Consider the following 12,840-nt stretch of genomic DNA (forward strand, 5'->3'; position numbering starts at 1 on the left):
CTCAAGCAGCACCAGGGGAGGTTTAGACTGGGTATTAGGGAAAAATTCTTCACAGAGAGAGTTGTCAAGCATCAAAACAAGCTGCTCAGGGAAGTGGAGGGGTTGCTATCACTGGAGGTATTTAAGACATGCAGATGTGGCGCATAAGGACACGGTTTAGTGGTGCACTTGGCAATGCTGGTTAACAGTTTAACTTGACCTCAAAGGTCTTTTCCAACCTAAATGATTTTATGTTATTGACATATTTATGCATTTGCATAACTACATGTGAAAATATTGCAAGATCAGTTTTAAAGGCATGCTCCATCAGATCTGTGAGCTAGTAGCCAAGAACCATTTTTTACAGGATGGTGCAATGTTTGGCAACGGTATCCTGATTCCCTAATTTGGAACTACTGAAATGCCAAGAGTCTAGACTGGTATTGCTACCGGGAAGAAAAACACTAAAGGGCTTCTTCATAAAACAAAAGCACACCTTCACTTCTTCTTCTATAAAACTAGAAAGAACTAAAGCTTGATTCCACAACCAATCTGGACACCTCCCTCCCACCTTCCAAAAGGCGCACCCAGGCACTTGTGTTATCTAAACAATAATCTAACCTTTCATTTCAATATACTTTGCTGACCCACTAGTAGAATATACTGTTGTGTTTGTCCAGTGGTAAATGGCTGCTAGCCATCTACTACAAAAAATGTTTTAAGCTGTTGCTGTCTAGGCCTGTGATTGTAGTTAAGATGAAATTTTGAAGGTCAGAAGAGTTTCTTCCCTGAAATGTAAAGAAAGATGCATCCCCAGGATAGAATTTAAAAGTTCCGATTTCTCCATCTTCAGTGGTATGTATCAGCTGCACTAGTCTTGGCACTGAGGTCTCTGAGGTAGATAGAGGAAGCCAAGCTGAACTGCGTCCTCTGCTTACTTTGGGCAAAGGGCCACTCTGCTTTCTCCTAAGTTTTTCTGCTGATGGATAACTTCCTGTTTGCAAATTGTAGCCTGTACAAAATTAAATGCCACCTTACTGCAAAATCCTCTTCTCTACAGCCTGTTTCTTCTCCAGCTCAACTAGGTAAGAAGAGCAGCTTGGATATTACACAGTCCTTTTTCATCTCATAAAGGTGATGACAGAGCAGAAAGTGTCACAACTCTCTCCATGCAATCCACCCCAATCATTCAGAGGACTGCAGAGCCAGGCAAGGTTACATTCTCTATCTACAACTGCTCCACCAGGAACTTGGCACAGTGAAAAATAAGTTCTGCAGAGCCATAAAGGTGTTATGCCACTTTTGGAAACTGAAACAGTAGTATACTGCTACAATTTGAAGTTTATCTCTTAACAAGCTTTAGTAGAGCTGCTGGTTAATACTAAGGCTGCAAGAAACTCTGCTTGTGTATTTAGTCAGGAAATCACAACACACAGGGTTAGCAACCATTGAAACTTGTTTCATTGTTCACTGAAACCTTAATTCTTTTCACTCATTAATTCTGTGTAACAGCCCTTTGCACCTCAGCCATTAAGCACAACGTTATAACTTGTTATGACTCAGACTCAGGCAATCATACAGCACTGCTACAGCTTTCACGCTACTTTTGAGTTTTCTGCCTGTCACACTCAGGGAAACACAACAAAAGTGCTGTTAAAGAGAAAAACAGTGAAAGAGCTCAGCTTTGCTCATTCTAGTGAAAAATACTTTCTAACTTTGCCACATGTGTAAGTACTTCTCACACCAACTCCATACTTCTCTTCATGGTGAGCTTCTGCTTGTCTTATTCCCTAGTGATGGAAAGCTAGATGCCCAAACTTCTGTCTACATTCCCCATTTTTCACTGAATTTCAGACACATACAGCAAACAACTTTTATTTTTTTAATTTTACAGTACTGATTGCTCCGAGTTATGTCTTACTGTTGGTACACAGTAAATACATTCATCTGAACAATTCACTTGGTATGAAAAAAAATGCAGTTAAAACATTAAAAATACCACTTTACACTGTGCAAAACAGAACCTTCAGAAGTAATGACATTGGCTACAGCCAGGCATGGAGAAAGACTTTCCCTTCAGTCTACCAGCACATTTTTCTGGCACCCCCTCATCTGAAATTGCCTGTAACAATGGATTTTAAGTGAACACTTGTGCTGGATTAAGAAGATTTAATTACACTCAGCTTGGTCTTTAGCACCAAGGATGCTTTCTTGTTCTACTCATTCCACTAAGAATGGCTGTTTTGGAAGATTTACTGAACAAAGTGGCTTCAGTCACATTTCAAAACTGCAGATGTTTCTGAAGGGGAGATGTACTCTACTGGTGCATGCAGCTGTCAGCCTGGATAAATTAGGTAACATGCTTCCCCTAGATAAAAGAAAAGGGGCTGGGCACAACTGCCATTTCACAAATAGTACTTAAGTCAGATGTAGTTATTGCATTCTTAGTGCAAGCTTTAGACAGATTAATATATACCACAACACTTAGCACTGATTAAGTTTAGAAAAATATTATCTTGGGGTGGTTTATTTGGGTTTTTTAAAAGTTTTTGTTGCTCTGTTCAGTTTGGGTGTTTTGGTTTTTTTAATCTTTAAAGTAATGTAACAGAAGATGTATGGTGGAAAATGCCAAAAAACACCCTGAAGTAGCTGGGCTTGTCAAAGCTATTATGCTGTTGACAATTATTCATCTGATTATTTATATACTTTTTTTAAACAATGAAGAGGCAGGAAATGTTTATTTATATTTTTTTTAATTCTATGATCAAGAATGACTGAACATTGTCATTTAAATCAACCCAATTACATAGTTTCCATTAAGTTAATGGCTGCCAAACAAGAGTGTACTTCAGTGACCCACCATGAGCAATGTCATCTGATGGGCGAGACAGATTTTAAGGTTAGACACAGTATATGTAAAAATAGAAAGTTTAAAAACCAAACTCATCACAGACACTTCCATAACCATCTCCCTTGTGAAATAAATAAGGCAGCAGATAACTTTTACTTTGTGGCACTTTTGAGGTATGCTATTAAGTCTGCTCTCTCAGACTTCTTCTTAATACCAGCAAAAATCATCTTTGTTCCTGGGATGTACTTCTTTGGATTTTCCAAATACTCCATCAGAGTATCCTCACCCCAGGTGATACCTAGAGAGAAGAAAAAAAGATAGTTAATGACTTTAAAATAACAAACATTTATGTTCTTGTACTCCATGTTATTTCACTTTTTGTCAGGCTTCAGAAAGTATCACCCAAGAACTGAACGGTTTTGTCCCCAGTGATTCAGACGAGCAGCTCTAAGTTTACCTTTATTTTTGTTAGCATCCGTGTAAGAGAAGCCCTCAGCTTGCCCAGTCTTGCGTCCAAATATGCCGTTCAGGTTGGGTCCAGTCTTATGCTTGCCTCCCTTTTCAACTGTATGGCACTGGGAACATTTCTGGACAAAGATCTTCTTGCCCTTCTCAATATCTCCCATTTTCAACACTAGACCAAGAACACACACGGAAGTCAGTGTCGCAATTTCAAGGTCACCTATTGAACAGGAACTTTAAAAGCATCCTAATAGTTTATAAAATGGTATGTATGGCGCACCAGCCTAGTAATTCGCCAGCACACTTTCTATCCACAAGCTTTAACTCCTGGGTGTGAAGATTAGAATTGATTCATTAGACTATGTAAAAAGCACCAAGGTGATAAACACGCTTTAAGAGCAGGAAAAGCTCCCCCCCCAGGTAACTGCCCCACGGCACTTAAACAGCATGGAGATAATTGCTGAAGTGTACGTTAAACACGACTTCCACATGCAGCCTATGTATCTACAACAGGGAAGTTTCCCAATCATAAATAACCCTGGATAAAGGGTCAGGGCCGTTTACACTTTTCTCCTGCTGAAAAAGCGCACCGGCACCCCTGGTCGGAAGGGGCCGGGGGCAAGCACAAAGCCGCCCGGCTCCCCCCGCCTCGGGCCCACATGCCCCCGAGCACTCGCCACCAGCGCCGCTATCTGCACGCGGTGCGGCGACAGCTCCCAAGGGCACCCGTACCTCGCGGCCCGACTCAACCCCGCAGAGCCTGACCTTGAGGCGGGAAGTCAACTCCCGGCCCCGGAGCACCCTCCAGGCGAGCGACGCGACCCTGGCACGGCACCCGGGGGGCAGCTGCCGCCTCACCCGAGGGCGCGCTGGGTGGGCCGCGCCGCGCCACCCCCGGCCGGCAGAGCCCGGGCGGGCCGAGTTCCCTCCGCACTCCTCCGGCTCCCCGGCCGCAGGCTCCCACCGCGCGGCGCTGGGCCTCGCCGTGACCTTCCGCCGCGCCCCGGACGCCTCCTTAGGCCGCGGCCCCAGGCTCCGTCGCCTCGGCCCGCGCAGGCGGGAACCGCGCCTCGAAGAAAGACGAAAGCACTGCCCACCCCGTCCCTCAGCCCTCCCGCCCCGCTCCCACATAACGGTTCCGCTGGGCCGCGGCGACAGGCGTTGTGGCAGTCTGCGGGGGGAGCGCGGTGGTTGCCCTGGGGGGTGCGGAGCGCAGCTCTGCCCCGCCGGTAGCAGGGCTTCGTGTGGGGACACATACCCGATGGGCAAGGGAAGTGAGCTGTTTGCCTCAGCTGCGGGCAGTAACGCTGCGAGAATCCGGCGCTTAACATGCTTCAGTTCCCTGTGTGCGCCCGTGCTGTGCTAGAGCGGGTCTGCGTGACATCCTGTGGCTGCCTGTGGAGCAGCGCTCACCTCAGGTGCCCGCGTGAAGGAAAGGGGAATGAGGACAGGGTGAAGCCTCATCAGAGGCAATTCATAAAGGTGTCCATTAAATTGTCACTTCTTACTTTGTGTTTCTTCCAGTGCTCACGGTGTCCAGGCCATGATACACACGTTTGTGAAACATTTCACCACAAGGCGTATATAAAATACTGATCCGCTCCTCAACTTTCACATCACTGTAATCTTCGTGACAGTACACTTACCACAATAAAACTAATTTGCTTATGATACACACCTAACTTCCTGTACTTCATGGGGAGTGAGTGAGTGCGCAATGGAAGCACTTTAAGTGGGCATCTTGATGGCTCCGGCTGTTGCTCAGCTGAGATCTCAAATCATTTCAGACTCCTGGAATCACGAGGTTGAATGAACAAATACCAGTTTAAAAACTAAAGGCATTCACTGTTTCTTTTATTCCCCGTTTGGTTTTGAGCCTTCATGGTGCACTTTACTCATGTTTTCAGACTTTCTACCATGATTGTAAGGACGGTAATTTTATTAGGAAGGCTTCCATATCTTGTATGATTCTAGGAGTCAGATGTTTGTAACTAATACCAAGACCTGTGATAAGACCCTGGTCTCTCTTATCTTTAAGAGGAAGGAGCTGAAAGTGCCTTTTAAGCTGCTTTAAGAAATTATAGCAGTGTAAATTCCTAAGCTTCTTTAAGCATTTACTGTGGACTGATGGGCACTGAATCCGTTCAAAGGTTTTCCCTTTCTTCACAGAAGGCAGACTTCAAGCTTCTGTAGCTCTCTTGATTTCTGCTGGGTTTTGCCTTCTAAGTATATATGCTCCATACTGAGCATTGCATGCTGAACTTCATGGTTAACCTTTCTGATGCATGTGGAGGGACACTGTAGCTATGTTACATTAATTTTTCTCCAGGACACTGTAGCTATGTTACATTAATTTTTCTCCAGGAAGCTGTTGTTGAAAACTGCATCTGAATTCCAGACAGTGGAATGGCTTTCAGCACTGAAGATCAGTGTACTAACAATCAGCCTGTAAAACAAACTGTTGTCTGCTTTTCCTTACGCCTGACCATGCAGATGTCTGCTGTGTGAGTGAGCGCCAGCAGGCATGGTGGAATACCCTTCCATGGAGGTGTGAATGATACAAATGTTTTTGTGGGTTTGCAGACTGTACTGTTAGTGGAAGCAGAGGTTCTGCCTGATATAAAAATAAACTAGTTTAGAAGATGTGTTTTCACCACTAAGAAGTATCTCAAGTGGAGAGGACTTGACTTACTTGTTTTAGCCTGTTTGGGCTTTACTAAGTGTGAATCTGAAGCAAGACAGTGCTAAGAACTGTAGAAGGTGCAGTGTCGTGGTTTAAACCCAGTCAGGTAATTCGTTCGCTCACTTCCCCCCTTTTCTTGCCCTCCCCCTGCTCTCGGAGGGATGGAGAGGAGAATCGAAAAGAATGCAACTCCCACGGGTTGAGATAAGAACAGTTTAGTAACTAAGGTATAACACAAATCACTACTGCTACCACCAATGATAATAATGATAAAGGAAATAACAAGGGAAGAGAATACATCATCTCACCACCAGCCGACCGATAACTCGCCCCCCCCAGCCTGACCAAGCTCTGACCGATACCTCCTCCAACCCTGCAGTCTCCCAGCCGTTGCTAACTCCCAGTTACCTCCTGGGCATGACGTGCTGTGGTATGGAATACCTCTTTGGTCAGTTTGGGTCAGGTGTCCTGTCTCTGCTTCCTCCTGGCTTCCCCTCCTCCCTGGCAGAGCATGAGGCTCACAAAGTCCTTGGCCAAACCAAAACATCCTTGTTATCAGCTCTGTTCCCAGGCCGAAAGTCAAAACACTGCACTGCACCAGCTACCAAGGAGGAGAAACATGACTGCTACTGCTGAACCCAGGACATGCAGGAAAGAGGGTGTAGTTCAAGACGCTCAGTATTTGACTTCTTGAAATATTCTGTGGTTGTTAGGACAGACAAATAGTGAAATTTTACCTTTCTTTGCTAAATATAAACATCTGTAGTGTATATATGTGTGAATCCTGCACGTGTTGTATGACTTCCCCTGCGGCACAGAGTGTGTTGTGTGACTTCCAGAGGCAATGCTAAATTCAAAGTCAGGGCTTTTCTGGCTTTGTGGATTTGAATTGCTGGAACAAACTAAAATGACCCAGGGCTCATTTTCAATGCTCTGTGATTTTCCTACATGTATTAACATTCATTAGATTTGGTGTGGTTTGCCTAGAAGGGTCATATTTTAGTCCTTCAGTTATTCACTGTGGTTACACCTGAAATGCTTTTGTCTTTTTACTACCTCAGACCATTACATGCTGGAACAGTAGTTATTTTGCAATCAGAATTACTGCTATGTAATTTATTTTTGCTTCATGTCCTGAAGGAAGGAAAAATAAACCAAATGTGCGAAATCTAACACGAAAGGAAACATGGCAAAAGAGCCAGCAACTTCTCTTTAAAAGGTACACTGCAGATACAAGAAGAAAGATGGCCTTGTTAAAGACCTAGACTGTCACTCAGGAGCACCTGTCTGTTACATGGTAAATTTCTTGTTTGGTCCTTGACAAATACCTCACAACCTATTTCTTGTGTCGAAATCATCAGGGATTAGGTGCTTGAGTACCTTGGCCTCTTTTCATCCTCTTACTGTAGGGAAATAAGACAAAGCTTGAGCCGTTACTAGTTATCAGCTAACTGTGCTGGTGTTGATGAGTCCCTGATTTGTGCTGCAGTCACGGCGGTGTGAGCTGGTTTTAAGAAAAAGCTTGAGTTATGATCTGGGTCATAAATCTTACCTCATCTCAAGATAGTACTGACTAATTTGCACCATTGTAGTTTCTGAATTGTACTGAAGCTGTCCAGAAGACCCGCACTTCTTTTTTTTTCTGCCTATGAAATTGTTTGAGAGAAAGGTGTATTTCACCATAGTTTTTTCAAAGCTTGGTTTATCAACATGAAAGAGTCATTCTAGGCTGGTGTTGAAAAGTTCTTGATGCTAGCACCCTTCGGAAATACTCTGTAGTGGCAAACGTATGCTTCGAGGGTTACTTTTCAACACAGTAACAGTGCAAGTCTAGTCGTTTGAAACGTACTGATGGCTTTATGTTATTCATGTCTTTTAACAGGGCATTTGGATGGAAGACAGGAGCCTGCTCACCCAAATGGGAACAAAGATGGAAACATTATAAACTGAAGAGTGAATAAAAATGCCTGATGAATGGTGTGCCTCTAATCTCTTCTGTTTGCTGTGTTTTATACAGTCTAAGACAGAAAGGTTAAATGTGCTACTGCTTGAAACAGCTGGAAAGGCAGAGTCTCTGAGGTGCTGCAGGACCACTGCGTATTAGGCTCCTTCTTAAGACAAAGCTAAATTTATGCACAGCATTTACTTTTCTGTAACTCTTTCATCAAGGAAGTTTTGGTTTTATTTTAAGCTCTATTAGTAGTAATATCCTGTGGCACCATATTTATGCTTTGTGCAGTTGTCTCTGACAACATCATGACTTAAATTTTTTAATATGTGGATTGCATTCAATGCATATTTGTTGTTATTGAAAACATGAAAGCTATTCTCAAATTAAAAAGAACTGCTGCGGCATCATCACGTGCGTGTGCTATAAAGATTAAATATTTGGGAATGGGATATAGAAGTATTTTCTGCACCCCAGAGTGCAGAGTGTCCATTGAAGGATTTGATCTTAGCAGATGAAGGCAGAGCTGTGGTTTTGGAGAGTGAGTTTTGTAGGGCTGTGGTTGCAACTACTTGACACTAGGGGAAAATACCAAGACATCCTACTATACGAGGTTTCAGGTGAGGGGAGAGGCTGAGAATTGCATGGCCAGGACATTGTTGTAGGCTCCAGTTAGGCCCAGGGTGAGGCAATGCTGCTCACCATCGCAGTAAGCACCAAAAAATTGACAGGGAGCACAGGCAGAGAGACACCAGCCAATCCAGCCAGAGCTAGCAGCTGGGAGATTGCCAGAATACTTCATGGCTGAATCAGTCACACAACCTTTATAATGCCATGACTTACTGATAAATTTACTAATGAATTTACCAGGTGTAAAAATAGCAAAGTACTTTGTCCTTTATTTGACACTGTGGATTTATGACACAGGTATGTAGATCTATTTTTATGGTGAGGTGTCTCCAAGACTGGTGTAGGAAAAGGCCCCTGCCATTCCCAGCATCTGGCTAGTGGGGAGCTGGATAGATCAAGAAGATCCAGGGTTCAGAGTCACTCTTTGTCAACTTAGACACAGACCTCCAGCTCAGCATATTGACTCAGTGCCTGTCTTTTCTGTGTTGAGACACTGGAATACCCTGCTGAAGCATTTGTTCTAGAAGCTGCTTGTAGTCTGATAGATGTCTAGTTACCTGTAGACTCACAGAAGAGTACAATGAGGCCTTGGACTTCACTATAAGATAGAAGTGTGGGGAACAACTTCTTTGATCATGGTTTGAGGCAAGTAACACAACAGGGGCATCTTTTTGAATGAGTTTAGAGGAGTAGTGAGTACAAAACATAAATGCATGATGTCAGGTAATTTGCAGTGAAGTGTGGAATAGCAAAAAAGGAGTTGCAAGTGTCAAGAGTTGTCCTAGGATAGGACTGCCTCAACTTCTATTTTACTATCAGAAAACTCATTCTGAATCCTTATAAGCCAGTGCCTGTAGTGAAAGTAGGCTAAAAAGACAGGTGATCCAAGATAGTAATTTAAAAGAAGACCATTTCTGGACTCAAGGCCAAAGTTAATCAAGTTAACTCACAAGGACATTCACATTTGAAAGATTTGGGACCTAGCAATTTGCCAGAAGTTCAGCTTAAAAACATAGTTTTGTTGCTTTTGGAAAAGAACTTTAAGGGCTCAATACTTGAACAACAAATTAAAGGGTATCTGTTTATTAAATCCATTATGTTTTTAACTCTAAATCTAGTCTCTTGCTATTTTTACTGGAAAGCTTAACATAGTGGAGGTATAATAAATGTCCTTCGGCATTGTCTGTGAGTATGATTCCATCTGACAAAAAACATGCTGCAAGACTAGTACTTTCTACTGGCCTCAGTTTCTGTTTTTAGGAGGCAAGGAATCGTAGAATCACAGAATGGTTTGGGTTGGAAAGGACCTTAAAGCTCATCCAGTTCCAACCGCCTGCCATGGGGAAGGACACCTACCACTAGACCAGGTTGCTCCAAGCCCCATCCAACCTGGCCTTGAACACTGCCAGGGATGGGGCAGCCACAGCTTCTCTGGGCACCCTGTGCCAGCGCCTCAGCACCCTCACAGGGAAGAATTTTTTCCTAATATCTAAATCTCCCTCTTTAAATTTAAAACCATTCCCAAAGATACCACATTTTCAAATTAAAAAAAAAAAAATTTTTTTCTTTCTAATGAATCAAACAGAAGAATTTCAGCTGTATCCTGTTTGGAGGGGATGACAATTACCTGCCGTGATAATACCTTTGCTGTGTGTATCTGTGGGAGTGAAAGAATACTGTCTTCTCACTTACATGATCAGTTGGGACATTAGTTTCTGAATAATCCAAGCCATAGAGGAAGAAGCACTTCTGCAGCCACTTTAATGAAGATATTGTCAAATTAGTCTCCAAGCATCAACTTAGACTTGAGAAAAGCTCCAAATTAAGACTGCTTTTGTAAAGAGATTTGTATGGCTGGGCTTCCTTATGTAGTGATGGTATGCTAATCTAATGTAATCTACTAACGCCTCCACAGTTAAACTGTAGGCCAGACTGGAGAACCTTTCATGAAATAAGAACATTTGCATTGCCTCGCTATTCAGATGAGAGTCTTAAAAAATGAAAGCTTTGCTTACCTGAGGATTTTCAAAGTAGAAACTGTTTATAATGTAAGTAGAAATAACGCCATATATTGGCAAATTTAGCTCTGTTCTTCTATCTAAAACTTGTATGCTATGGCAGGCTTAATGCTTCTAAGTATATACCCAGTTCTCTGCAGAGCTGTGGGGGTTCTGTGCATAGCAGCAGGAGGAGCAGTTGAATATGAAGCCTTACTAAGTCATAAGAACATGATTCATAGATGCATAGGTCGCCTTCACTAAGAGGAAATCACTGCTGCAAGTGATAGCACCCATGGGATGTTTCTGGCAGTGAAGAGGTGGGATTCTTCCCTGTGGAGATCTTATGCTATTTTTGCTGCCTGTTGTGTCAAGTTTTCAAGACTTTTGTAATTGCAGGGCTGGTAGTTTTAGAATCAGGCTTTAACATCGCAGCTTCACTGTCTGCTTGTTTTTACATATGACTTTAGGAAGGTGTCAGGTGTTATATAAGAGCAGATTAGGGGTTTAGCACTGTTTGCGACAATGATCAATGCTGGATGCTTTGCTGACACTAAAAACTACCAAGGATGAGCTTATTATCCTAAAGCATGAAGTCTCAGAGCACTGAGAACACTTAATCCAAACTACTAGCATTGCAGATGCTTTTCTTATGCTGCTAGGATGTGCTCTAAGTCTTTTATAAAAATACTAAGATCTTTGCCTTCATCATATTCCAAGCAGAAAACTAAACAAGTAAATTAAAGCATACTTTCTAAATTTCTTCTTTTGTCTGATCAGTTTGACCAAACAAAATGTCCCAAAGTTTTTGCATTCAGGAGCTCACAGATACATGATACAAATGACTGATGAGACTCTATTGCCGTAAATGTACTCATTGCTAAATTACAGCTTATAGGTTTTTGGGGTTGTTTGTTTTTTATGTTTGTTTGCTTGTGGTGTTTGTTTGTTTGTGTGGTGGGTTTTGTTTTGGTTTAGTTGTGGGTTTTGTTTTTCCCCCAAAATTAATTTCATGTTTCACAAGTCTTTCTTGGGCATAACTAACCCCCCATTTTTAATATTTTTTTCTCTCTGAAATGTGGTGAACAAAAACTAAATGCAAGATACACAGGGATTATGAAATAACATAATATTCTTTCTTCTCTGCAGCTTAACATCAGTTTCTTCTAAATAGTGCTAGAGGCAGAGCAAAAGGCAGGAGTCTGCACTTACTTTGAAATCATTCCTCCAGTAGGTAACAGCTAATTAAAAACCCGTTTGTGGCTCAGTTGTCTTCAACAGTCTTTGAAACATGTTTTTTCATACTTCACTTTTAAATTTCATCTGTTATTATTCTGCTTAGTTACTTTTGTACTAAATCCTTTACATAGTCTCCTGCACTCTTTTTGTGTACTGATAAACTCATTAATTGTCTCTGTTTTAAGAACCAAAAGTCTGATTGTTTCTGAGGTGTGTTAAGGGTGGGATAGAAAGTGAGTATCCTCCCACTTTCTATGGAAAGTAAGCTCTCTGACTCCTTTCACATCGTTTTCTTTAGAACCCCATTATTTCCTTATATCCTTATATATTCAAACGGTGTCCTTTGTACTCTGAATACTTGCACAGAAACTAGTGCACTTTTGGGGCACTGTGTCCTGACTGGCCTCCTGAGGATCTCACACATGAATAAAGTAATCAGGAATTTGTGTTTCTGCCATGATTCTTTCCTCATATCTCTTTCTGTAAAGGGAAGTCCAGTGGATAAGACTAGCTGGAAGCACGGTTCTGTTCAAGGTGTATATTCCGTGTCTGATCCTGGCAGTCTCCTCTATTCTGGCGATTTGCTTGAAGGGAGAGAGGAATATGCCTGATCTCTTAATGGGATGGCTTAGGAGGCTGCAATGAAAAAACTCTCATTGAAAAATACAGTGGTATTTTGCTCCCTCTTCAGGTCCTCTGTGGGTTAACTGAATAATCCCCTGTTTAATTAAGCAGTTAAAAACCCCAACACAATGAATGCCGATGTGCTATTTCTGCTTCTCTAATCCCTGCTTGGCTGCAGGTCCTTAAGACATTCATTGAACCAATATTAGCAATGTTCCTGAATTCTGGGTAGCTGCAATGTTTATTTGTCAGCACATAGAAAATAGCAGTTTAAACTGATTCTTTGCATTCTTTTTGCAAAGCCAGTTGCTAATCTGTGAGATACCTTTTCATTAAATCTTCCTTTGCTACTGTTTTATTTTCAAAAGTCTTTACAAAAATTATATAAGATGTTTAAATATATTGTATTTGGGTACTTTTCTGTTTG

General features: G+C 42.2%; 1 protein-coding gene and 1 long non-coding RNA gene across 2 annotated transcripts; one reads left to right on the plus strand and one right to left on the minus strand.

The window, feature by feature from the left end:
* Nucleotides 1-1,838: 1,838 nt before the first annotated feature.
* Nucleotides 1,839-3,497, minus strand: LOC134165600 (cytochrome c). The gene is made up of 2 exons (XM_062622562.1): nt 3,288-3,497; nt 1,839-3,128 (listed from the first exon to the last, which is right to left on the minus strand). Exons 1-2 carry the CDS (start codon nt 3,454-3,456, stop codon nt 2,983-2,985), a joined length of 315 nt encoding a protein of 104 aa, XP_062478546.1. The 5' UTR covers nt 3,457-3,497; the 3' UTR covers nt 1,839-2,982.
* Nucleotides 3,498-5,646: 2,149 nt separating this feature from the next.
* Nucleotides 5,647-12,107, plus strand: LOC134165612 (uncharacterized). Its single transcript, XR_009965590.1, has 3 exons — nt 5,647-5,840; nt 7,858-7,952; nt 11,700-12,107. It is a non-coding gene; the product is annotated as an uncharacterized LOC134165612 (long non-coding RNA).
* The last annotated feature ends 733 nt before the right edge of the window (nt 12,108-12,840 follow it).

This window comes from Pezoporus occidentalis, unplaced genomic scaffold, assembly GCF_034315485.1.
Source record: "Pezoporus occidentalis ecotype Australia unplaced genomic scaffold, CSIRO_AGI_Poc_V1 ctg243, whole genome shotgun sequence".
NCBI lineage: Eukaryota > Metazoa > Chordata > Aves > Psittaciformes > Psittacidae > Pezoporus > Pezoporus occidentalis.